Source organism: Galendromus occidentalis, unplaced genomic scaffold (genome assembly GCF_000255335.2).
Source record: "Galendromus occidentalis unplaced genomic scaffold, Mocc_1.1 scf7180000077524, whole genome shotgun sequence".
NCBI classification, from domain to species: Eukaryota; Metazoa; Arthropoda; class Arachnida; order Mesostigmata; family Phytoseiidae; genus Galendromus; species Galendromus occidentalis.
In genome coordinates this window covers 2,238,462-2,265,144 of record NW_003805512.1, presented here as the reverse complement: position 1 = coordinate 2,265,144, position 26,683 = coordinate 2,238,462, and the positions used below count along the sequence as shown (strand labels likewise).

General features: G+C 53.3%; 2 protein-coding genes across 2 annotated transcripts; one reads left to right on the top strand and one right to left on the bottom strand.

Annotated features, from left to right (window-relative positions):
- Positions 1–2,948: 2,948 nt before the first annotated feature.
- Positions 2,949–26,375, bottom strand: Lrrk (Leucine-rich repeat kinase). The gene is made up of 26 exons (XM_029112698.1): positions 26,150–26,375; positions 25,399–25,603; positions 25,127–25,305; positions 24,825–25,012; positions 24,589–24,733; positions 18,811–19,037; positions 18,561–18,724; positions 18,281–18,454; positions 17,558–17,745; positions 17,390–17,410; positions 16,280–17,237; positions 15,806–16,205; positions 13,612–15,638; positions 13,206–13,420; positions 11,786–11,902; positions 10,971–11,175; positions 10,388–10,565; positions 10,138–10,271; positions 9,734–9,921; positions 8,375–8,629; positions 5,340–5,440; positions 4,950–5,073; positions 4,669–4,844; positions 4,097–4,386; positions 3,200–3,407; positions 2,949–3,060 (listed from the first exon to the last, which is right to left on the bottom strand). Exons 1-26 carry the CDS (start codon positions 26,171–26,173, stop codon positions 2,949–2,951), a joined length of 7,203 nt encoding a protein of 2,400 aa, XP_028968531.1. The 5' UTR covers positions 26,174–26,375.
- On the top strand, positions 22,125–24,504 carry LOC108864850 (beta-galactosidase-1-like protein). Its single transcript, XM_018641168.1, has 2 exons — positions 22,125–23,910; positions 24,265–24,504. The coding sequence occupies exons 1-2, from the start codon at positions 22,169–22,171 to the stop codon at positions 24,485–24,487; spliced, it is 1,965 nt and encodes a 654-aa protein (XP_018496684.1). The 5' UTR covers positions 22,125–22,168; the 3' UTR covers positions 24,488–24,504.
- Positions 26,376–26,683: the final 308 nt, after the last annotated feature.

Below are 26,683 nucleotides of genomic sequence, written 5' to 3'. Positions count from 1 at the left end.
CTTCCTTCCCCCGGCCATGAATGCCTCCGCTCTCTTCTGGCTCGCGCCCTACATTTTCCCTATCTCCCAGCCCCGGCTTCGTCCGTATCTTTCCACGCGGAACTTACACGACTTCCCCCATGTATTTTGTCGCCTAATGTTACTCATTCTCACCGAGAACAAAAGCTTCTAAAACAACAATAGCGCTACTGATCCGAGCGAGAGGACGAGCGGCAACGTCGCGTCGTCCCTTCTCGTGCGGTCATGAGCTCGCAAAATGTCCTGACCGTCGAACGGCGGGTCGCTCGGACGTCGCAATCAGCGGAAGGTCATTTGTCCCGGCCTTGCCTTGCGAAACCTGTCCGCGAACTTTGCAAACATAGCGCACTGCATCCTGCGTTCATTGCTCCGAGTTCGACATTACAAACATTCGACATAATGACGGAGAGATCCGTTAGTCCGTTCGATCAAGACAAGTAATCGCTGCGAATGAGAAAATGTTCGGTTTTCCGAAACAGAATGATATCGATTCCGGAGAGACAAGCCCGGAACTTATTCCCGCGACGGCAGCGGGATCTTGCCTCTATAAATTTCAATTTTTTCTCTGAGGACTTATTTCGCCTGAATTATTCCATCAGGCGAGACCGCTCTTGCTGCGTTGACTTCCCGAGGATGGAATACTTATTCTGAGCCGCTCCAAGAGAGCGTAGCGAGGAACGATGCGAACCTCGAGAACAGAAGCACCTTTACCGTGGCGGCTACCTGTTGCGTCCGCGCAAGGACTCACACTGATCGTATGCACAGGCCCGGGAAGAGTTTTGACACGAGTTTTTTTGTTGGACTAACGTCGAACGGAGCTGCATTCAATATTGTTCGGATATTGTCGTCAGGGAGAGCGACTACGCTCCCCGTCTTTCTTTCATACACTTCCCCCGATAGGAACAATGAACGCATCGAAGTGACATTTGTGTCTGTCAATTCGCTTGGCTCAGAATAAGTTGATGAAGTATTTCTTCGAACCCCCTCCTATTTCCCGCAGAGGTGGGGCTTCTCCCGCGTGACACTTCGCGGAGTCACAGGAGTTATGGAAAAACCTGTCCCCTCAACAGGTGCCGTCAGATCGGGCTAACACCAAAGCCGTTTTATGGTACGCAACGGAGCTAGGGACCATCGATTCTTTCGGCTTCATCCTGGCGTTTGCCTGATTGTCCCATTCTCGATTCTCTCAAATTATCACGAATTTCTCCGGTAAGGAGCGCATGCCATCTTAATATACGGAGTGCTTACCGTGATCATCGTGCGCCAGGAAAATCCGGGACTCGTATAGAAACGAGCCCGGAATTGGTTTCTGCGAAAAGTCCGAAAGGAAAAACCCGGAAGACCTGTCGAATTCAAGGCTTGGAAAAGTTCGTCGAGTTGCCGGGGAGTGTCCTGAAAAGTTTGTTCCGGTCCTACCTGTCCTGTCGCAGAGTGAGAATCTAGCCAGCCCACAGCTCTAAACTTGCAGGTGATCGAGTGTACACACTGTAGAAGAGTCTTTAGCAGGTGACATGACGAGAAGCGTAGCAGAATGTATGCTACGTTCATGTCATGCGGCCAAGATCGTCCGTGTTGTTGTCATCGTCATCATTCGTAATTTCCCGATCGTCTTTGATGCACCGAGCCCGCTCGAGAACACGCGAGCAAGCCATATCGCTTATCACTCGGGTCCGGTGAGCTAGTCTACACAAACGACACCACGCACAAAAATCACTGCACCGCTCAACGTGGGGAACACGCTGCCAAGCCGATGTGGACTCGACGGCCACGGAGACACGATCTCAACCGAGGTTAGAACACGACTGGCTATGGGATCCTCAAGGACGACGTACTCACAACCAGGTGGCGCTACAGTACGCATTCTTTTCTCGCCCGCCACTGCTGGCCGACCAGCTCGCAATGCTGCTTGCCAGACCATTGAGGTAAGTAGGCTGTCTCCACACAGGTGTACTTCGTTGACTGTTACAGCTTCCGGCCACCTACAGGTCGCGCAAAAGCTTCTACGTTCGATTCCAATGCCTCGGGGGAGATGATGCCGGCGCTATTTCTCCACGATCGTTCAGTGTCCTGGGCTTGAAAACTTCCGAGCTCATGGGCATACGTGAGCTCCATTTACAAGAAAGCGTCTCGATACTTCCAGATCCTTACGAATTGCGATGCTCGAATCGGAGGCGATACGTGGATATGCTTCCCCTGTGGAGGGGGAAGCGAACTCCTCGGCCAGGAGCGTACTCCAGCGTTGACGGCCTTGAGCGGAGCGTCTCGACTGATTCGGGCATGAGCATGAGCACTATTATTCAACAGTTGGAGAGCAATGATTCAAAGAAGAATTTGGCATCCGCGGGGCATACGCCCCGTGTAGCCTTCGAGGGTGGATGGAGAAGTCCAAGCATTGATTTCAGGAGAGGAAATTTATTCACCTTAATTTAATCCGCCATGCTTATCACTCTCTCACAAGGTGTACGTTGGGAAAATGTATCGTAGTTCTCTCACGGACTGAGTTTTCGGCGGCTTACAAGAATATACAGTACCTATACTGAGAATTCACTTGGCGCGTGCACGACCATTTCCGCCAATTTGAAAGTCTTCAATTTAAAATCGCAGCGATTCGAGTACAACAGTAAGAAAACTATAACCTCAAAAATATATCCTAAGTGTTCTGAGTATTGTTTTGCCCTACACCTCTCGCCCCTGGGAGGATCACCAGCGGCGGAGCTCCCGCTCGTAAAGCTTTCGCAGACAAACATCTTGGACAACACTCACCATGGCAAGCATGTCGGAAGGGGAGGGGGAGTCGCGATGCTCTCCGGATCAACACCAGAAGCGATCCGTTTCTGCCGCGCCGATCGGTGATCTCGGGAAGACACTTCGCGCGCATTTGTCTCTCTATTATCATTCTCTCCCGTAATAGTAATACCCCGAAAAACGAACTACACATCCTCGTTCTGGTCCTCCCACTTGATGCTATTCCAAAGAAGCACGTAGTTCACGTCGATTATCGAGTGTTTCTCCTCCGAACACAAATACCGTTGGATGAGACTCCTGCGGAGAAAACATTCCGTGTATGAGCTATCAACCGGCGAACGAAACCGAAACTTGCGGTGACTCTGGCCGCAATATCGAGGGGAGATCGTCGGGACCGGGACGCTCCCGACGTCGTTTTTCCTCCCTGGGTGATTACCTGTATCCTGTGCCGAGCGTCGCCACCATTTGTCCGACGCTGAAAGGGCAAATGATTCGCACCTCCTGCTCGAAGGGCCTGAACACTGTAATGGGTCGGAGTCCTTGGGCCCGCGCGATCACAACGCACCCCCACGTTGTGCCGGCATACAGCAGCGGATCATTCCCGTTATCCTGTATCGAGATCGCCGACACTTGACAATGAGAAGCTGAAACGCGACGGAGCGAAATTTAATTTTCCACATTAATCCCACGGATACCGCTCGGACGAGCACGCTCTTTTCAGAGGACTCGACAGCGAATCCAGCTAATTCGACGGTTCCGAGGAGCGGAACCGCGCCTGGGACGAGCTCGTATTTTTCCCGTTGTCCTCCATGCGCTCAGGAACTTTGAAACGAAGAAAAAGAACCACCTAAGGCCGGACTAAATCCGACTTCCAAGTGTCATCCATCTTCCTCAGGAAACAGTCGGTGAGTGCCCGGTGCGCTGCGTCACCCCCAGTCCGCGCGACCGTTCTCTCATCCGATCCTTCGTTCGTTCGTTCGTTCGCCCGCTCAACTGCCTCCCGCCATCCCACCATTACGGCGATTCGCGCTCGAGTCTGCTAACCGACTGACCGCCGCGAGGAGCAGCTATTTGCTCTGTCGCATTCTGTCGAGCAGAGTTTCTTGCCAGCGCGGGCTACCATCCCGGTAAATTCTCAAGGCACTCAGCATGACTTGAGAATTCGTGAACTCGGAACATGAGGCTCGCGGAAACTAGATCGCCCTCCTCGGCGATGCGCCCAGAGCGGATGCGGTATCTCCGTTCTGAGCGGCTAGCCGCAGGATAGGACAGAGGATTCGATGCGAGGAACAGAGGACCTCGGGAGCTGATCGGTCGTTTACTTGTTACTTACGTCGGATATCCTCTTCCAATCCAATGGACACAATGCTCTCCGAGCACGGAATGAGTTTCGAGCAATCGAGCTTGTGTGTCTTGGTCTTTTTCTTGCAATCCCACTGATGAATGAAGCTTCCTGGTCTTGTATACGACCAGACGACATCCGGTATGCTGGGCGCCGTTTCGATCGACGCCACGTCGCTTCCAGTAACTGTGTGAGACACGGTCCACTGATTGGTCGGAGAGCGTTTCTCGAACCGCACCACGCCGATGTTTCCTGCTTCGCAGCCACACCACAGGTCGATTCTGGATTAATTGATGCGAAACCTTCATTAGAAAGTTTCTGACAGCGAGGACAATTCCCCAGAAGTACCTATATCAGAATGTGAGCGAACGAGCTCGGCTGTTCACTCGAGATGTAAGCTCAAAATATCCCCAGAGAGTTTTCATTGCAAACTTCAAGCAGGTGCTGAGTTACGGCATTCCGAGCCCAGTCTGAAGATTGTTCTTCATTAAGTTGATTGTCCCACGGCGGCTCTTCCTTTTGTTCAAAGAATGGAAATCTCGGATTCCTCCTTGCTTGCTTACATGTCGGGATCGGCGGTTTTCACGAATTTCGTGTTGAGCACGGGACCGAGTTTGAGCAATTCATTGAAGCAGAAGGCTTCCTCGTAGATGAGGCTATCCATCTGGTGTGACAGTTGTTCCTCCTGTTCATCCTGTGCTTGTCGTACCTCGCACGATTTGACACATGTCCACCACACCTACAGAGGAGAATGTCAGCGTTACGCTCGTCCGTCCGGCCCTACGAATGCTTCCGTCACAGTCGTAGCTCCTTCGACAAATCCTTGCGGGAACGTTTCGGTTACCTGTCTCTTCTCGGTGACGACAGCTGCCATCATGTACTCGTCGTGAGTCTGATACAACGAGATGTGAGAGATGGCAGAATCGCATTGCACTTCGAGGACACGAGTGCGAAGGTATGTGTGCGCTCTGCATCCGAAATTTAGAAATTAGCATCTCTGAACAGCGATAATCCGCTGAGCCGATCCGATCGCCCGCAGCGTTCCTGCCATCGAATATGGAGGAAACGACTCCTGGGATCCGGATCTCCTGGTTCACGGGATCCGAGGTTCGAATCTCCTCCCGTTAGCACTGGAGTCGCATCGCTGACGACAACGATCTGAGAATCGACAGCATACGCGGCGATGTCCATCGCAGGAAGGGGAGGAGAAAAATAAATCATCGTTCCCACTTACTCGACAACGTGAATCCTGGATCGATTGTCTCCGAGCCATACGTTCGAGAGTCCGTCGAAACAGAGAGACGAGATCACGCAGCCGTTTTCCACCGGCACAATCTGAAAGAAAAACGACATCGGTTATGTAACCTTGGAGGAATAGGCTTTCGATCGCCCCGCTCGCTCTCTCTCTCGAAAGCCGAGGTCAGCTCCATCGAATTCCTTAGGACGTGAAATGCTCCGACAGCTCCGTTGTGATGATGACTTCTTGACGATGTCCGACACCGATCCGCATCAGGCTCATCGAGAACAACCAGCGAACGGTGCAGCATCGGCAAATCGTCGGAGAAGAGGATTAATTCGCAAACCGCTGGATCGATTTGTCTCAACGTGAGCGATCTGTGAAAGGCAAGCTATCGACGCTGGAAGAATAAGCCCATCGGTCAATACCACAGTCGGCCCGAGAGGAAGAATAAACAATCGAGGAAAAATAATCATTATTTCGAAAAGCAGAACAGTTCGCGGTCGAACAAAGCGGGATGAAATATCGCTGCCGTCGGTTGTGCGCTCTACGAATTGAACGCCGCGGCACGTCTCCACCATATAGAGCAGAGAGCACGAGTAGTCATTCGTTTAGTGCAAGGTCTCGGCGCACCTACTCACTCACGAGCGGCTGGACAGGTTTTTCCTTTTCGCCACTAGGTATGTAGTCCCGTCCAAAAACTCGAGCTCAGCGAGTGCTCATTTTATCGTGAAGTACATTGCCATTCGCGCTCATAACTCAATTTGGGGCACGAGATTTCATTCCATGGAACTGCTCGAAACGATCGCCAAAAGACAGCTGACCACTCAATTTCCTTCAGATCGCTCAAGGACTCGACGACCCCGCCCCTTTTCCATCCCGCGTGTTTTCCTCCGACTCTCTCCGGTTTCCGGATTCTCCGGGCCGAAGAGCCCGAGATTCAAAGGATGGAAGCTGAAAAGCGAATCCTCCTCGCGAAGGAAGCGTAATTATCGTGTTTGAGTTTTCCGAGCAAGGAACTTCTTGCAAGGAACGACGGTCCCTTTCTCCAGGCTCCAGTGAACCGATCAGACAATGTTCCGATGTTTCTGCGCCCTCGGGCGATCGGACCTCGGAGCAGGCAAACGAAGACGCTGAAGCAGGAGAATCGGTCCGGTCAAGCAACGCTGCGAATGCATCTGTCGTCTGGAGCCAATATCAACTTTCATTCGCCGTGTTCATCCGTTCCGGGCCGCGCAAGCTGCTCCCGACCTTGGTCGCCTTCGCTCCGAACGTTTGAAGGAGATATCGATCGAATGGGGACAAGTTGAACTAATCGCTAATTCATCTTCAAACGAGACGCTTCTGACTTTGGAAGCTCGGCCGCTTCCATAGGTATTGTCCGCCAATCCGATTTGGGCTAAGAAATTGAGTTCACAACGATGAGGCATCCAAAGGACGACGCCCACCCTGTCTATGCGATCGAGCGCTAGATTTCGGATAATCAGATGAAGTCGATTGCGACCGCTTCCGCAATCCTGAGCTCCTTGCCAGAGTCGTGATCATCCGCATGTTTCCACCTTGTTCCTCTCATTCTTTTGCCATCCGACGCGACCGGCCGGCCGACGATCGATCGACCGCGCCAATCGAAAGCTGCGTCGGAACCGTAGGCAAACATCACCGATCTCGAGTAGCTCGAGCGGACTTCGAGGTCTCACGGAAACACTTACGCGGAGAGCTATTCAGAGCGAGAGAGGGTCGTGGTGCGAAATTTCAATGCTGCAAGAAATCGGCGCTATGCACGGACTTTTAATAAGTGTAAGACGAATGAAACATTCACGTGTTTCAGGGGAATGCGTTCGCGCCGCGCTCTACGGCTACGGCTGCGAAACGAACGAAATATTGATCTTCAACGACGAGAAACACTCGCGGAGTCGAGTAGAACGCCTCCGAGCGGAATTTTTCCTTGAGCAATCCGTTTCTCTCGTACGCCACATCGGAAACCCCCATCGGAAGTGTCTCTGGGAGTGGACTCCGACGAGCACTAGAGCACATGATGAGCATCCGCGAACATCTCGCTTTTCGTTCGCAATGATTCCGGAATTTCAGCGTAATGGCTCCCGGTCGAAATCTTATCTATTGTTCGGGAGCGATTCAGGAAGGAAGCGGTCGAGTTGCGCGAAACGGACTTCCCGATCGAGCGTATCTTCGGTGCTAATTCCTCCAGAACAGCGTTCGTTGTCGACGGCTTGTCTCCCGGCTAGTTGGGCGTGTTGCTCCGACCCACACCCTGGTTCGCCTCCTCTGAGCGCTCTCAGCGGCTCTTACCCGCAGCGAGTAGATTCATAGGGTTTATATTTAACGCATTCGTCTATTCTGAGCTGGTTGCAAAGGTCACAAATTGCACGGTCTGCGCTGAACGCGTTGAATCCAACACGGACAGAAGCCCATCCTTTTTTTTTCGACGATTTTGACGAATCGCGCCGGCGCAGATGTTCGAGGGAAAAACTCGGATGTCGCGCGTCTTTGTTGATGTCGTTCACTCGGTTAACTTGTCTCTGTGTACCCAAAAAACTAACCGTCTTATTTGTTCTCTGTCCGCAAAGCCAGTAAGCGGAAAACACTGAGGAAGGACTCACGGGTCCTCCCCTCTTGCGTCGTTTGTTCTTTCCTCGCTCGTTCCCCGCTCCCAGACAGATAGACAGTCAGTCAGTCAGTCAGTTAGCGAGTCGGTCAGCCTCCCCTTTACCTGACCAAATAGCCAGCCCGCTCGCTGGCAAACCATCGGTCGGATCTCGTGGAAGGCTTAATTATCCCTGCTGAATTCAGCCGACGGGAGCTAGGTTCTGAAGGAAATGGAAGGACGACTTCCGCTCGCCGAAAAAGCTCCGCATTCAAACGATGCTGGACAAGAAAGAATCATCCTGGCCGTCTCTGAAACAGGAAGGTCGCTTTGTCCCCTCGGCGGACTTCTGCAGCGTCTTGCGCCGCCCGCCGGAGTCTGAGCGGGTGGGTGCTACGGTCTCCGAGCTCTTCCGGCCACTAACACTTACCTTCAGCTGGGACCAGTTGCCGCCATCGCTGTTCAAAACTTGAGCTTTCCCGTCCACTCTCGCCATCCACAGCTGCCTGTCGACGGCACACGCGGCCAGGGTGTCCCATTTGAGGGAAACCGAGTCCAAAAAGTGGCTGAACTCCGGCGCTGTCACGATGGATACGATCTGCGATGCTGAGGGTCGATCCTGAGGCAGTTGCGACCACGAGGTCGTCATGAGATCCAATTGGTATCCGGGAGTCGTCTGAGCTTCCTGCGTAACGAGAACAGATCTCTTGAGAAGCGCGGCTCACTAATCTTGTCACCCGCTGCCGTCGACAGCGGTGTCGAGTCCGCATCGATTCTTTGTGCCTATGGAACGGAAATCCCCAAAGTCGAGCTAGTTCGGAATCCTCCCGAAGGTTCCACGCGAGTCTCCCGGGCACGGATCGGCCTCGGGACGTCCGACTCAGCGTTGCGGAAGCTGAAAAGACGTCGGCGAAAGATTTCGCGCCGCCTGCGAGCAGAGAGGAGCAGATGTTGCCAGCCCGGATACATGCATCATCGAGATACAGAAATGTCCTGCGCCATGAAAAGCGAGAGCGATCAAATATTTATCAGTCCAACATGTCCTCAAACTCGGAAAAATCCGCTGTTGTTGCGGTAGCGTTGATATTTTGCCAAAACTGCCGCTTCTGCTGCCTCCATCGCGCGACTAGCACACGTCAAAGAAGGTGCGGGGAGCCGCATTCGCTTATCACCGACTCGGTGAGAATAGCGCTGTCACTGATGCGGCTATCGTAATTGAAGTCACGATGATCGGATGAAAAATTTATCGTCTGCTCGCTGGTGCATTCAAGCCTCGAGAAAAGGCTCTCAACGCCCACGCGGCCGACACCGATGTCTCCGACGTAGACCTCGAGGAAAACTCCCGCCGCAGACCCTGGATGAATGCAACAAGGATCCGACCTCGCCGCTCCCGTATGATTGATTCGGTTCTGTCGGCGAGATCGAGAAACTTTCGACGTCACTCTCTGCTCCAATGCCAATATCACTCAAACGTGACATAGCTCGAGAAACACTCATTCGTTCCTGGCATTCCTCCCGTAGTCCCAAAAAAGCACGCTCGTTGTGCCCGATCCCCGAATCAGAGGAAAAATATCGAACGGCATCCACCTCGCTGAACGCTCGGATAGGCCAGAGTCTAGAAAAGCGAATCGGAATCTCCTCGGATCCACGCGCTCTGCGGAAGTCCTGATGGTCTGCGGGAATTGTGCACGACAGCGGAACACGGCGTAGCGAATCCACTCCAGAACGATTGACGCAAACCGAAAAGATTAGAGAGAACGCCGGCGCCGTCATCGCTGTCATCACTCACCCTGTGGCTCAGCATGGGTCTCCCTCCGTCCAGTATATGATCTTTGACGCAATCACTGCCTTCGAAGGGTGGTCTCAAAGCTATCATCTCGTAGAGGAACATGCCAAATGAGAAACAATCGACTTTCTCTGTGTACTCTTCCTCGCCGTTGTGCCGCACGATTTCCGGTGCCATAAAACCCTCGGTTCCTGGAATAGAGGAGTTGCGGAGTCGGCTCGGACATCCATCAACGATTCTGAGGTCGTCCCGACCGCTCCATCATTTGTACGACGGAAAAGCCGACCCGAAGACGCGACGCTCGAATGTTCTCGCTTCTGGACATTATCCTGAGAAATTCTCGGCAGCCACGCTCTTCTTCAGACTAGGACACGCCTCACGAGCCCGGCCTGCTTTCCAACTCTCACCTCCGAAGCCCTTCGTCCCCGTTGGTAGAGCCGCTCTTGAAATTCCGTAATCCGCGAGTTTGACCCGGACAGCTCCTTCGGGTTGATTGGTCGAGGGGAATGCCCAGACCAAAACATTCTCGCTCTTCAGATCCCTGAAATATCCTCGGATGAGTTCCTTCAGCCTCTGGCCTCTCAACACATCTCCATCGACGACGGATCAGACAGCGTGTTCCTGTCACAGGAGCGTCCTCTCTCGAACTCGATATACCTGTATATAATTCGCTGCTGGTGCAAATACTCCAGAGCTCGAGCGACCTGCAGCGCAGTGGCTCTCAGCGCGAAAGGATCCACGCGGGCTCCGCAACGTCGATACTCCCGGAGAATAGCGTCAAGAGCCCCTTTCGGCGCAAGTTCCAGAACCAAAGCCAGCGGTCGCGGGCAAACACCTGCAACAAAGTGGATGAGCCAGGATTTGCGACTGCGCCTCAGCGGCGCCGACCGTCCCGCATCTTCCGGGCCATGCGGGACTAATTTAGCATCCAGTCTAGTTCAGTGGTGAGTCAGAGATAGCCAGGTTTCGGATACGCCTTTCAGGATAGACGGCTGGGGAGACTAAATTGAATGAACAACGGCTCATATGGAGGTATTCGGAAGCTTCACAATCATCAACACGGACGTACAACTCGAAGTTCGTCTTGCAAGCCATGATTTCTTCCTATCGAACGAATGAGAGGCGCTTCCTGTCGAGAGACGCTGATTGCACCTGCACGTGGCAGCCCGACCGAGTAATCGCCGGGCACATATGTATGTTCGAGGGGAGAAGCGCGTCTCAAAAAGTTATTACAACTCACCGATGAGTGGCACAATGCAGGGATGTTTCAGAGCCTGGAGTACGAGGAGCTCCTGGCGTGCGGTGTAATACGCTTTGGCCGCGTACTGCAAGGGATCTCTCTGCCATTTCGAATTCGCGGCTTTGTACGCCATGCTGTCACTCTGGCGGGCCCCGAAACCAGGATCGACAGGCTGCAGCATTTTCAACGCAACGTCTTGATAACCCTAAATGAGACGATTTTCAGTCAGAGCGCGGAAAGCCATCGCCCCGAGAAAGAGCCAGCCTGATACTACGATACAATGAGGCGCAAAAGGAGAATAATAAAAAAAATGAATGAATCATAAATCCCCGCACTCCCATTGTGTATGCTCGATTCGAGATGACGATTTGGATAAACTATGGGAATCATTGATTGAAGTTTATGGAGAAGAGCTAATGGGAACATTCATCCCAACTGAATTGTTGGTTCTCGTTCCGGAATCGATTCCTCGAATCATCGCTCGATTCCGCACAAATTCAATCGGGTCATCGGGAAAAGCATTGCGCGGGTTTTTCTCGCCGACGACCATTGAGCACGAATGGTAGGAAGAGAGGCATCTCTCGTAAACGCAACTAACGATCAAGAGCAATATTCTCCGAGTCGCTTCTTTTGGGAACGCCGGGAGGATTCGTCATTCGCCACTGGCCGTGGCCGACGCAGAAGAGAACTGGAACGCCTTTTCTCCTCGCTCTACTCGTGAATGGACCCTCAAGCTCCCTCAATGGAGAATCCGGCGGGCGATGCGGGATTCGGGACCCGAGTCACCGAGGTAGGTTTCCTTAAGGACCTCTTACCTGTTTTGTTCGCATGGATGCTTTGAAGACAAACCCAAAAGCTCCTCTGCCAAGCATTTTCCCGCGCTTGAGACAATCCGGATTCACCAGGAAGCGCCCACTCATGTCGATGAATACCTGTAACAACATCAACTTAATGGTTGCTTCGGCGAGCTCGGGGTAATGCCCGCGATTCAGACCTTTTGGGGCATTCTCTCGCTGTGGCTAGCTCGGCGAGCTGTTATTATTGTAGGGAGCTGTCGCTAGTTTGTCTAGTTCCGTAGTATGTCGACTGAATAATGTCGGTCGAGATCGAAGGCACCGGTCGGACAACGTTTCTCCGGGCTCTGATTGCAATTTGCCTCTGATTTCGGTGGACGCTGCCCGGAGAGCTCGACAGCTCTGGAGAAGATTAACAAATCCCTACTTAATGCTGGCTATTTTGAATTGCAGATTGTGACTAGCTGCTCATCCTGACGAGAGACCGTCCTGTAGTTTCTGTTTCTGCTTCAGTGCGAAAAATCGAAATAGGGAGGCGTGCGTGCAAGGCTTGGACTCCTTCCACGCATGTCCGCTGGTGAGACGAGGTGTTAATAGCATCGACAGAGGCGTAAGGAAAGCTAGAATACGACGTGTTCGATGTGAGCTTTGCACGCCTCATTATCACATCGACGGATTTGCATACTGTCAAAGTGGCGAAACATTGTGCCATTAGGTCCCGGGGGAGAAGGCCTGACTCGTGAGCGAGACTCGACCGGGAAGTCTCCATGGACCGCACGATGATCTCGGAAGAGCCTCCAAGGAACTGATACCATTTCCAGGCTTATCATTCCCCAATTGATGAAACGACGAACGTTGGATACGATTCTGAGCTCAGCGCTCCCAGAGTTTCCAGAGTTCGTCGTTTCCGAGGGCGTATGTAGACGAAGCGACAACTAATTGAGATTGCCATATCCCAATACGAGGACGAAAAATGTCCACGCCGACTCCTTGAGGTTTTGAATGATTCGAACTACGAGAACCACCGGAGTAAACTTTCGCCGCCACGGACGGGTTCGATGAGGCGGAAACCGAATGGAAGCTATGAGTATTCCTCGTTTATGTCGGAGACGGGCCTGTTTTTCAAATTATCTATCATCCGAGAAAGATTCCATCGAAATTCCTTCCTCTTCATGGAGGCCGTGATTGCGAGTTGGGATAATCTGAGGTTCGCCTCACGCCAAAGATTGCGCTGCTTACCACGTATTCGAAATTCAGAAATTCATTCTTTCCTCCAAGATCCAGGAATAGATTTCGCCGAATCGTGCGTTCTCGACAGAACTCGCTCCACGGATTGTTCAGAGAACGCTTTCGGCAAGACATCTCGAATTCCGTACCCGACGAGCCGAATACGTTTCAACTCTCCTTGTCAAGGTCATGCGTGGATGCGAACGTCACTTACCGCATCCGGAGCAAGTTCTGACAACAGAATCGTGCCATGTTCCTGACAGGTGACCATGGCCTGATGTTCGTGTGAAGCGAGAATGCATTCCTCAACAGTGAAACAGTGAAGAATCGGACGATCGTCTGGAGGGCCCGGGGCGCTATTGCCTTCGTCCTGCATGACTGGAGCTGAGTGACGCCGATTGCCGTCAGACGAGCCGTTACCGAAAACTCCTGGAATGATGAACAGACAATTCAAAAATCACGTATGCCGCCCCCAAAACGCCCAATCGATGCGGCGCCGGGAACGCATCAGATATTGAATTCCGATGCCGCAGCCGTATTCTCGGTGGGACGGAAGGGATGGCGGCGGCGGCGGCGGCAGGGAATAGCTACCGTAGGTAGGCCAAGGGGGAAACACTGACCTGAGTCTCCGCTCTCGCTCTGATAGTTCGCAACTTGAGCACGTCGCGGCTGTCTCCATGTGGCCACTTCTTGGGCCTGCTTCACGCAGCGATTGCACGGCACCAAGCGCGTAACAAGAAAACGTCCTTCCGACGTGTGGACGAATCTCGTTCCCAATGTCGGGTACCAGTCTTCCAATAAAGTGTCGATGCGCTCGACGGCCAACGAGAGGAGTTGGGTCACAGCCTCATCACTCGGTTTCAGCACATGGGTCTCGTGGAGCTTCGTTTCCTCGAACTTCGGGTCTTCGGCCGCGAGCAAAACATCGAGTTTGATTGCATTCCTCGGCAATCGTACGCCGAGAATCGTGTACGTGTTCACGTCGATGGTTTCCCAGTGTTGCTCGCATTTGACTCTGATTGTCGAGTCCAAGTAGTCGGGGAACGTTGGCACATGCGACAGAACTTCAGCGATACGCAGAACCGTCACGCCCATGTAGCGGAGTTCGACTCCGGTTTGCCAACATACCCACTCGGCGGATTTTCGCATTTCGGCTGTCAACGGCGGGGCTTCCGGAGGGGCGACGTAGTAGAATCGCAAAGCTTCCATTATAAGATCGTCGGCTAGGATTCGAGTGATCAGTCGCGGCCAGAAGCCCGAAGGCAGGTACGAGAGAATGATAATTCGACTTATCTCTCGTCCGAGGTCTTTAATGACGTTGGTCTGAGTGCTGCAGTCTCTGAGGTGCAGGGGCGTGCCCTGATTCGATTCCGTATGAACGGAAGAAACGCTCCCGCTTCTTGAAAGATCATTCGTTGAAGTAGTTTTCTGCCCCCGCGGCACCCAGCTCCGAGAGCGCACAGGAACCTTGACGTCAGCACCGGCCCGGATCTGATCTTCGGTCGGCAGCAGCGACGGTATGAGGAGGTTTCGTCCGTCCCATGTGAGAGCCACCTCGAATTTATTCAACAAGCTGAGAATATACGATTCGGGATCGGCAGGGGCGCACGTCGACGCTTTGAAAACGATTTTCAAATCCTCTACTCGCATTATGCCTTGTCGTGCGAAAGGGTTCACCTCACGGATCGTGACCACGTGTGCCAACATATCACAGAGCCATTGCGGATCGATGAAGTAGAGATCACGCAACGTCGCGTCTTCGTAATGCAGAAGAACGCCGCTTTCGTGGAGGAACATGGACGCCTGGTTCAGTTCGTACTTGTCGCGGAACGTCATGTTGAATCGCTTTTTCATTTCCTCGCCCACAATCTTGAGGAACTCCTCGCTTTTCAGCACCGGATCCTTGCCCTTGACACGGCGCTCGGCTCCGAGATGGTGCACGATGTCTTCGAGGGCGAGGTAAATCGCCGGGATCCTCTGTTCCAGCAGGCGTTCCTTGCTTCCCGGCGATCGGAGATCATACGCCGTATCGTATATGAGCTCCGAGAGACGGCGTATGTTGTGCTTCGTCTTGCAGGAGATTTCGATGGAATCGATTATTCTCGGTAGACCACGTTTGTCCGCATCGACCGTTTGGAGGAAACGATCCCGAACCATCTGCTGGAGATCCTCGCTGTACGACATGGGAAACTTCTCCTGGACGAGATCGTGGTGCGTGCCCACGATGATGACCGGCGAGTTGGGCGCCCGGGCCTGAATGTTCACCAGCCACTGATGCAGACTGCGAACGCCGCGCTCCCCTTCGAGCATCGACCACACGACCAAGTACAGCGAGCGTTTCGATAGGAAATACTGATGGGTGGAGTAATACTCTCGTTGTCCGCCGAAATCCCACGTTCGGAAAAGGACCGGTCCCCGGCCCGGCTTCCTCTCGAAAACCCAATCTCCCACGTCGACGCCAACTGTGGATAGAGACACCCCCTTGGAGTTTTTGAGATTGATGTTCTTGTTTCCCATTCGTTTCGCCCAATGTTCCGGAGCCTTCGCGCGACCGGAGCCCTCGCCGCGGAGGACCTCCAGTAGAGATGTTTTCCCGATTCCGTGTGTGCCTACAACCATGAGCTTCATTCTCGCGTAGGGTCGGGCGCTGTTGGAGAGAAAAAAAATACAATCCCTTTTTTATCGTCGCCCGACAGTCTGTCTCACAACGTCTAACGTAAGAGCATGCACCGCCGGACGGAAGCTCGACCGGAAGCGCCGGAGAACGACGGACAAAGAAACCGCGACAGTTTCCGGGGGAGCGGAGACACTTACTCTTCGAGAATCGACTTGAGGTAGCCGACGATGTCCATCGTTTTGTATTTCCGCGACTCGATCATCGTTCGTAAGGGTTCCTGTAGACTACATCCTCGCAGGTTCAGATTCCACAACTTGTTCAACAGTCCGATTTCGGGGGGAAGTTGAACGATGCCGATGTTCCCGCTCAGGTTCAAAACGGAAAGCGTCGCTTGCAGCTCGGAAATGGCCGTTGGAATGACGGTCAGTGCGTTGTTCGCCATGTCGAGCATGGACAAATTCGGAAACAAGAGTTTCTCCTCGTCCCGTTCGACGGCCGAGAGGACTACTTGAGCGATGCGATTATTCCCCAACAGGAGAGTGCGCAAGGACTCGAGTCTCATGTGAGCTCTGTGGACGCATCGATGTTTGTTGCTCCCTGGAATCGAGCGCCGCGTGAGCGAGTTGACGGCATTCAACGGCATTTGCATGCGAAAGGCAGCCGGGGCTTACCTGTTCCAGACGGCTGTTCACGCGCATCGGCCGAACAGGGCTCTATGTGCGGACTCGTCGGGGTAACTAGCCATTCGCCGATTTGATTACAGCTCAGGTCCAAGTGTCGAATTTGTGCAGGGTAACAGTTCAGAGGTCCTACGTAAATAAGTTTGTTGTAGGCCAGCGAGAGCCTCGCCAACTGAGGCGCATTGCAGGCCAGGACCGATGGCACCCATTCGAATGCGTTGTGCGATAAATTGAGTGATTGTAGAGCCCGAGTCGAAGTCGACTCCTCGGGATGACTGTCGACCAGCTGTAAACAGCCCCGCCATTTGGTGTGGTGTTTCAGCGGTTGCGGAATGCATGGATCGTTTTTCACCGGAGGCTCTTCGAGTTCCTGGTCTTGATAGGTTAGAATCGGCTCTTGCTGATAGCCAAGAGCACCGGGGAGGTCCCTCAACAAGTTCATTGAGAGATTTAGATCTTTCAGTCTCGGCGAATGCCAGATCTCCGAAGGCACCTGTTGTATCTTATTGTTGGAGACGTCCATTAATTGCAGCTGTGGCAATCGGAAGAACACGGTCGGTATCTCCTCGATCCGATTGTCCTGCAGATGAAGTTCTTCGAGGCTGCAGTGCACCACTGAGAACGCGGATGGCAGAGCCGCTATCTTGTTCTGGGCGGCCGTTAGAACCTTCAGCGAAGGCATGGCCGTGAAAACGCAGTCTGGGAGCTCTATGAGCTCGTTAGCCGAGATGTCCAATCTGGTAATAGCACCGAGTGCCGGCAACCGGCTATTCGGAGACAGTTTCAGCTTCATGTTGAGAACCATGCCCGCATCGATCAACCATTGCTCGTCAAGTCGAGAGAACTGGCAGCCGAGCTGATGCCAATTTATCATCACCGGAGTGTTTGGCACCAGGAGAGCGGCGGCGTATGCCGAGTCCGACAGAGCTTCTAGAGCTTTTTTATTCACCTGCAGCAAGATGAATTATTTAGTCTCCGGGCGGCAAACGCTCCTCTTCCTCCGCTCACTAACATGCTTAGAATCGTTTAACGCATGCGATGCAGCCGTTCCAGAGAGATGGGGATTCGAGCCCGTGATTGGGGAATTTATTGGAAAATCACCTGATTGAAACGCGAATGAATCTAAGGGGTCGGGGCCCATGTGTTAGTCATGGTATGTACGTGCGGGCACACGAGCGCGAAAGTCGCGACAGTTTCGTTCGACCGGTCTACCCACTGGACTAATTAAGCGTCTCGCATTCGCCCGAAGCTAGCCCAATCGGAGCGTACCTTGTTCTCATTATCTTTATGAGCCTTGAGCGAAAGGAGTTTCGCAACGGCTTTGTCGTCGTTGACAGCAGCTGCCGCCCGCAGCCCACCCAAATCAGTATCCGTGGCTCCATGTCTCAATAAGAGATCCATCATCTGGTTGTCTCGATGTCGACAAGCATCTTCGATCGGGCTCCGCTCGTCCTCACCTGCAATATGGCTTTCATCATCCGAATTCGACACGGAACGCGGCGTAATTCCATGATCCGCGACGTTACGTCATGCGTTATCGATTCCGAGTAAGAATCTACAAACGCATCCTCCCTCACTCGCTCCCTGGCTCTCTGTCTGTCTGTCCTTCCGCATGGCGTCGTCGCTCGTTAGAAGCGAATCCGCAGAATAATCGGGAGCGACTAAGCTCCCGGCGGGCTCTACTCGAGGAAAAATTCAAAACTCGACTCCCGAGAGCGAGTGATAACTCATCCGTGCAAGTGATCGTGACGTAGATTGAAATCGGCGGCAACTAGCCTTCGGCTTTGTCCAGGAGCCGTCTACGATAACGAATCAATTTGAAGCAGCGGCCTTCGCGACTGTTCTACGCCAAGGATGGATGAATAAACACATCGGCTTGAAGTGGATCCAATTATCGCGAATTTGATTAGTTCGTCATTCAGCCGCCGGGAGTGAAAGCAAGAGCCCACCGGGCAAGCTATTACTCGAGCCGCTAAACTCGGCTCGGCTTACCTTTGGCGACGAGGTTGGGATCCGCGCCGGCTCTCGCGAGTGCCGACGCTATGGCATAGTGCTTATTACGCACAGCAGCGTGTAGAGCTGTTTCCTCGCGTCCCAAATCCGAGCGATTGTAGTCGTTGAGACGCAACGGGCAAATTTGTCGCAAGTCCGAAGGAATTTCCTCGCCTGTTGGAAGGGGATACCTCGCTCGTAGGTAGGTAGGAAGGTACATATATGCCCCGGAATCACGAGGACGCTGGAGCCGGTCCCGGGCGCGGAGTCGATCACTCACCCGAATTTTCCATCGACAATCTCGTCATTATCGACCGAAGCTTTCCGCTGTTCCCACGTATAGGACTCTCCTCCAGAACCGATGTATCACTAAGATCGGACACGACTCGATGCGCCCAGACTTTTAATTTCAGAAGTGTTTCGACCGTCCGTTGATCCCCAAGTCTTCGGAGGGAGGCATGGAAGAAGAGCCGAGTGAGTTGAGACAAGGCCACAATGCGGAGCATGGGGCCGACGTGAAACTATCCTACCTGCAAGCGGCGTAAAGGGCGCTCTGGTCGGCGACGTCCTTGGCGTTGATGTCGAACGGCATCGTGAATTCCCATTTGCCCGACGGGTCTCTGTAGGCGTTCTTCATCGATGGTGGATATTGATGGTTGAAGAGTTTCTCGACGATTCGGAAGTGACCATTCAGGGCCGCGGCATGGATAGCTAACCACTTCTCGACTGTGGCTTGCCGGGCAAGATCGGGGAATTGCTGGAAGCACGAGTTGCTGCCGCTAATTAATCATTCGCGATCGGACACCTCAACAGCCAAGCATAGACAAGAGAATTTTTCCGCGTCATGCCCATGGCTGCGACGCTGAAGGCGAAGGGACAAAAACGAAGAAAAAAAAGAATAAGAAAGAATCATCACCGCTGCCAAGGAACGAGTACGGAGGCTGCATCGGATAGCTCCGTCCCCGTCCTTGCGCCCCTGTCCTCGCGCGTCCGTCCTTGGAACGCGTAATCGGAGCCAGTTGAGTAATATGTAGGATCATTGTGAGTTCGGTCTGGAGTATTGCTAACGTGCTCAACATGGCCGCATCTCGGGGGCGTGCGTGCGTCGATGGCAGCTGTCGGCGAAGCGCCCGTGTTCCGTGAAGACTCCGAATCCCGACAGGCTTATCCGACCGGATATTTCCGGTCAACTGGCGCCACCGACCCTTCACGCCTCTGGTCGTTCGAAAGTTTCGCAACGCGTCGGCTTCCTTGTGACGAAACTACACATTTAAGCGGATAATGATGTTTTCGTAGCCAAGGAGGGCTTACGCGGTTCCTTGCTCGCAGTGGCTTCAGCAACAGCAGTTCATCTTCGCTAGGAGTCGCGCGGATCTCTGTGAGCAATAACGGAGCCTGTTGACGCAACGCGAGAAGTCGCGGATATCGGAGACTTCCATAGTCCCCAGAACAGAGGTGTTGAATTTTCCGACAGAATCGTCTAGCCGGATGCACCCGACAGATCGGCTCGCATGCATCCGAGATTTTCCGAGACCGAATCCGACGGCGGGAAAATCTTCGAACTTCGACCTTCGTCTGGTAGGATATCTCCGCATGCATGCATGAGCTCTGAGTGAATTCCGGAATTTCTGAATACGTGGATACTCTCTGGCAAAGTCACAGATCCATCCGGATTCTTGGAGCTCTGATTCGCGGAGCGGGAGGGATCCCATGCGACAGGAGCTCCCTACGATCCAGCGCTTTTCCTTGGCGGGGAGAAATGTTCCGCTGTAGCGCATGGGCTCCTATTGGAGGCTCCGGTCCTGAATGAAGATTCAAGACTCCGGCGTTGTCAGCTCGTTTCCCTCGCTCCCCGTCCCCTCATCGTCGCACAGCTCTCGAAGAAATTTCCCGCGATCCAGTCCAGCTCGTGTCCGATATCCAGCAGAGAACTCGGGTGGTTCGTTTTAGGCGGCGGAATTCACACGAGCTGGCAGGGCTCGATGCCTCGGGTTTTACTTTCAAGACAAATTGATATTTACAACACTGCTGTAGTTCGCGCTCGGATCGAGACGATCTCCGTTCCTGCGGCCGAAGTCGGCTGTTCCGAGGAAACAATGCCGAGGATCCCAATGGAATTCTTATTTACGTTCCCGCAGACAGCCGGCGACCGAGTGGAAAAATATTCCCGCTTCTGACACCGCTTCCAGCCACTCTAGTTTTTCAGGACTTTGTCTCGGTATAAATGACTTCCGAAAAGACAGCGAAAAAGAGGAGGCTCGAAGAGGAAAAAATGACCTACACCCGTTGGCTGTCAGCGACTTCCGACTGCTAGCGAAAACACCGAAGATTCAATTCTTCCAGTCGGCTTTCGAGCTCGAGCTCCCCGTGGGTGCCCGTCGCGACACGAGAGCATTCGTCCTAAACCTCCTCCGAGAAGCGGAAAACTGCCCACGAGGCTCCCTAGTCACGATCCTCCCGTCGACGCACTGTACCGAATACGCTCGAACTTCACCCATCGATGCCGGTACAACGCGGACGCAGAGCCCAATCGCCAAAGAAACTCGCGCTCCTGAGATTCCAAGCGATGCTACGGCTCGCTGCATGAGACGCAAAGATCCGGCGAGTGAAGGCTCCGTTGTCTTCGGCTTCCGCTGCGGGGTTCCCGAGCTCGGGACCGGGCCGATACGCCCTCGCGAGAATCAATCAAGCGTGATGGGCCAGAAAGAGTTCCGCGCTTTCGCGGATCCTTTTCCTTGCGATTCACGCAACATAGAGCACACTCGGATGCTCTTTATTTTGAGAGAGACTCCTGAGCTAGAAAGTCCGGTAGCCGATTTGTTCGGGGGAACAATCAAGAAACTCTCCGGATCGATCTTTCTGCGAGTGCAACCGGGACCTCTCTCGTTTCCGTCGTCCAAGCCCACCGTATTGAACGGGCTCTGAGAGGGATTTCGGAAAAGCCGCGCTTCGGCGACTCGAGTCGATGGGAGTAAATCACTCCGATTCTCGATGCCGATCTGCTTTTGGCGTGATTCGCTGGAAACTTGGAAGTCGATTCGACGTCGGGCTTGAGTCGTCCAACCCGATGACTCATTCCATTTCCGCAAGACGAATTGCTCGCGATTCCTCGTTCGAGGGCCACCGATGAAGGTCGACTGCTTTCGAATAAATCAACTCGACCGGTACGTGTTCTTTTTCGTTTTGACAGCTTTGTGAGCGAGGAAGAGCTCGTGCATAGTCACATTGTCGATGCGATCCCTGATATTTCGGTGTGGAACCCTCCCGTCCCAGCATAGTCTTTGTCATTAAGGGCTAGCTAGCTAGTCCGGATGATGGGAGCTCGGAAGCCCGAGCTTCCTTTTCCTTTCTCGTCCGTTAATGGCTCCGCGACGAGAAAGTTCGCTCCTCACCGCAGCATCGGCTCGCGCTCAGATCTACCGTAACGAGCCTGAGCCAGACTCCAGGAAGGAATCTTCGAGGCTCATCGCGAAAAATTCCGCGGGTTTTCTCCTCCCTTCGGAGAGTTTTCATTTCTAATTTCATTGCGATAGCGCACTCGGACTCGCCCGACCGGGAATCGATAGCAAAGGATAGCGTGGCTGGCATTTTGGAGCGAGTACGAATAAGCTCACCGTCCAAATATTCAATGAAGCGAGAATATCGAACACCATCGACCTTGATGACCAGCATGATAAGTCTCGAGCTCGAGCTTAGCGATATCTTATCGGCTTGATGTAATTGAAACTTTGAGACCGAGGATTACGTCCGAGCGCCAGAATCCGCGATATTGGCTCTCGCGGACGTCAGCGACACCACCTCTTCACTTGCACTTAGTTAGCGTATCGAAATCGGAGTCGTTGCGGAGGCTGCGTCGAGTCCCCATTTGCCTCCGGTCCGATATCGAATATGTCATTCGTTCATTTTTTGGTAATAGTCCTCGTGTACGAGTCGGTCGTCTGCGAGCGCACTTTCAGTATCGACTACCAGTCGAACTCCTTCGTCAAAGATGGTGAGCCATTCCAGTTTGTCTCGGGGAGTTTGAATTACTTCAATGTACCCCACGAGCTGTGGGAGAAACGGCTGCACTCAATGAAACTCGGCGGCGTCAACGTACTCCAGACGGGCATCGAGTGGCGTTCGCATGAATCAGAGCCCGGCAAGTACAGTTTCCGCGGGCAGAACGACGTCGTCGGATTCATCCGGATGGCACAACGGATCGGGTTTCTCGTGAACATTAAAATCGGACCCTTCATTGACTCGAACAGGGACATGGGTGGTATGCCCTGGTGGCTTTTGAGCTCGAAGTCAATGGAGCTGCGCACGGCTAATCCCTCGTTCCTGGCTCCGGTCGACCGGTGGTTCTCGGTATTACTCCCGAAACTAAGACCTCTCCTGTACCGCTTCGGAGGACCCATACTACTAGTGCAATTGGAGAATCAATACGGATCGTCCGGTGCTTGTGACAGCAACTACACCGCTCACTTGCTCGGAACCGCTCAGCAGTTCCTCGGAAGGGAAACCGTTTTCGTCACCGCCGATGTTCCGACCGACGAGGCTCTAAATTGCGGCAGTCTGGCCGGCTGTCTGGCCACCGCCTCGTTCGGTCCCGCGGCCGATCCGGACTCTGCCATCCGAACGATGCGCCGCCACCAAAGTACAGGTCCGCTGGTCAACTCGGGCTTCTCTACAGCCGATGCCGATGTATGGGGTCATGCCCATCACACCTCCGACGGGACGGCTTACGCAAAGCGACTCGACGAGCTCCTCTCCCGGAACATGAGTGTGAACATTGCCATGTTCCACGGTGGAAGCAATTGGTATTTCGACTCCGGAGCGAAACTCGACAGCGGGTCGTTCTCGCCATTCACGACAAGTTTCGACATGGACGCGCTATTGGACGAGGCTGGGGATCCGACACCGAAGTTTTTCGACGTCAAACGAGTTCTGAAAAAACGATTCCCGAATGTCCCCGATGAAGATCCCGCAACAGGTCCTAAAATGATCCACGAGCCGATAAAAACACCCTTAGTCTTCGATTTGGACTTCATTATAAGACACATGGAGATCGCTGGCCTGTACCAGACGACGCCGAGCCTGAGCTCGATGGAGAGTTTCGGACTCGACTACGGGATCGTGGTCTACTCGACGGCTGTTCCCTCGTCAGCGAGCGGCTCGGCGGTGGTGCGCATAAACGACGTCAGAGACCGGGGCTATGTTTACGTGGACGGCAAGCTCCAGGGTCGTGTGGATCGCTCGCAGGACACGGCCGAATTCACTTTGAATTTCTCGAATAACTCGAGACTAGACATCGCCGTAGAGAACCAGGGACGAATGTCGGACTCTGCTGGCATATCCGACCGCAAGGGTATGATAGGCAGCGTGACAATGAGGGACTCCGAGCTCGGACCTTGGAAAGTTTTCCAAATCGCCCGCACGCAGGCCGATTTGGAGCTCCCGGGAGGAGCAAGGCTGAGTTTGGGAGAGTCGCGAATTCGCGGAGCAACAAAAGGCCCACGGGCGAGACCAACCGAAGGTTTCGGGATTTACGCTGGATTCTTCGTCATCACGGAAAGCATTTGCGATACTTATCTCAAGCTCAACGGCTTCACGAAGGGCTATGTCTGGCTGAACGGAAACCATTTGGGAAGGTGAGTGCCGCTGAGCTAAAAAACTCCACAGTATTCAATGCAGCGAGAGCGAAGCCTCGACTCCGTGGCATAGACAAATCTAGAGCATTGATCCACCTCACGGAGCGGTGGATGCAGGAATGGAGAATAAATGAAACTCAGAGCTTCCGCTGACTCCGGCATGATCCTCCGCAGCGACGTTTCTTTCCACGAATGTCTATGAATCGATGTCAGATAACTCGAGTAGAATGTCTGTAGCTTCTCGCCGGGAAAAAAAGAACGACTCCTCGAGTCTGGTTGCGGTGATCAGTTGCCCCCCCCTGAGAGTTTCAGCGGTTTCGATTTCAAATCTCAATATGCGTAATATTATTCCAGGTACTGGACAACAGAAGGACCTCAACAGACGATGTACGTGCCGTCAGTTTTTTTCAACGCGAGCTCTGTCCCTCAGCAAATCACCATCATTGAGCAAGAGCATGCCGGCGACGACCCCAGCATCGAATTTGTCGATAAACCAATGACGAAAACTTTCCCATGGAGAGGGCGATCCGCCCCGGTAGCACGCCCGGTAGCTCCTATGCCCCTTCCCGAGGAATAAACCGAACAAATTATTTTCGGTGGACATTCAAGGTTTTCGGTCCGAGTCATCGAATAGATTCGCGCAGAAGCGCTCTCTGGGCAAGGCTCGTCGTTACTCACGTCCAGGAGCAGGTCCACAACTTCCTTCCTCCCTCTCGACGCGGCTATATACAGGGGCGAATGTCGGGTCAAGGGATGCAATCTCCCGTCCGCCCCGAACTCGATCAAAGTCTTGACCAAGGCAACATGGCCGTCTTCGGATGCCCTGAAAGAAAACAGATTTTCAGTGCCGTCTTCAGGCCGACGTCATACTACCCAGCATCGGATTCCTTCCTAGCTGTATTCCGGAAACGTACTTGTAGAGGAGTGTATTGCCTCCGTCGAGCGTCAGATTGACCACCTCAGCAGCGTCTGGATCGAGCTTCGTGAGAATTTCCCGGACCTTCGCGACATTGTTTTCCAGACAAGATTCCCACAGCTCTGCGAAGTGGCCCATCTTCTGCAGTTCCTGTTGTTCCGACGCTTTCCGAAGCGCTTCCATGACCTGAAGGTCAGAGTATTCGCTCAGTACGTGTCGGTAAGCTATCATGGCTTTGCGAGGAAGGTACGCAGCAATTCAATCATCCGGTCGGTCGGAACACGGCTCATCTCCACTCACCGCTATATGGCCGGCTTTCTCGGCCAAATCGAATGGTGTGTGACCGTCGCTGTCCTGTGCAGATATATTCGCGCCGTGTTGGATGAGCAGAGCGACCACTTCCAGATTCGCTGCATCTGCCGCGACGTGCAACGGGGTACGACCATGCTCTCGCTCTCCGGCCGCAACATTCGGCTCCGCTGTTGAACACAGAAAACGTTTTTGGAATCGTATGCTTCACTATGACAGAGCGAGGAAACGCTCTGCGGAAGACCAGAGGCCGATCGACTCACCTCCAGCTTGAAGGAGGATCCGCGCACAGATGGGATCGGTGTTGGTACAGGCATCGAATAGCGCGGTGCGTCCGGAGTCATCCGAAGTATTGATCTGTTCGATCTCTTCCCCATGGAGGAGATCTTCTAAGAGTTCCGCGTTTCCCCACAAGGCCGCCTGATGCAGAAGTCGTCCCGGGTACAGACTGTCGGGCTCCTCGTCCATCTGGGGTAGTGAAATTCGTCTTCTGAGAACAGGCTCATTTTGCGAAACAATTGCGAGGACCCTGCGTGACTTTCTCTTCTCGCGGATCCCTCCAGTGACTCAATCGATGAACACGAGCTAATGGTCAACGTTCTGATTCATGTCGCAGGTCGTTTTGAAGGAGGCGAGACGGGGTCGAGTTGTGAGTTTTATCGGACGAAACCTGCCGGTCGTGACGGAATGCAGTTCGGAAGCCAAGGCTCAGCAATTTTCGGGAGCTTTCGGCTGTGAAGTGAATGTTCTGGGCTTGGGGGACGATTTCGAAAACGAGAAGTAGATTAATTCTCTGTGAAGCTCACCGGGAATAAAAAACAAGGCACCAGGCGGACCAGGAGAACATCCGGGAGATCATGAAAGAGTGAGGATAGATGGACTGTCGTTTGCTCTCCAGCTGATCATAACCTAGCGTATCGGGAAACCTTGTCAAGACATATTAGGGCCGCATGACAACTGACCATCACACCATCTGCTCGGCCAACCGCACATTTACCACATCGGAAAACTTGCCAGCAACGAATATAATCGAGCCATTGAGGCGGCGACAAAATTTCTCCATTGGACCTATGACTCTTCCCTCCACGACACAAGGCAGACCCCAGTCAGCTGTGAGAGATCGCGCGTACGCTTATCGTATATCAGGCGAGAGAATAAACTTCGATTTCCGAACTTCGAATCTCAGGTACACCCTTGCTGCCGATGTGATTGCACGGAGGATCGACAACGAACACGAGGGGCCTCTTGGCAAGATTTTGCGGGAAAGAGAGGGGGCTATGCTTCCCGCTCCACGTACGAACGGTCGAACTCCACCGGAGACACTACACAGCTGACGGGGACTCTGCACCGGGAAAAACACGGGAAAAAATCTTCGGCTTCAAAGCGAGACGGGCGATGATTCTGACCTTCGCGAGCACGTTATCTGTGAGGCTCGACACTGACACAAGTCGACATGTGCTTCGGTAGAGCTTCACTCGGGACGATGTTGCTCAGCTTCAACTCGATTCAGTGTGTGCGGCCATCTTTGTTGTGATGGGCCGTCTGCCT

Coding starts and splice junctions, on each gene's coding strand:
- LOC108864850 (XM_018641168.1), top strand. CDS start 22,169: ATGTCATTCGTTCATTTTTTGGTAATAGTCCTCGTGTACGAGTCGGTC. Junction 23,911..24,264: donor AACGGAAACCATTTGGGAAG/GTGAGTGCCGCT, acceptor ATATTATTCCAG/GTACTGGACAACAGAAGGAC.
- Lrrk (XM_029112698.1), bottom strand. CDS start 26,173: ATGGCTCGATTATATTCGTTGCTG. Junction 25,306..25,398: donor GATCCTCCTTCAAGCTGGAG/GTGAGTCGATCG, acceptor TGTGTTCAACAG/CGGAGCCGAATGTTGCGGCC. Junction 17,746..18,280: donor TCCCAACCTCGTCGCCAAAG/GTAAGCCGAGCC, acceptor GCCATATTGCAG/GTGAGGACGAGCGGAGCCCG.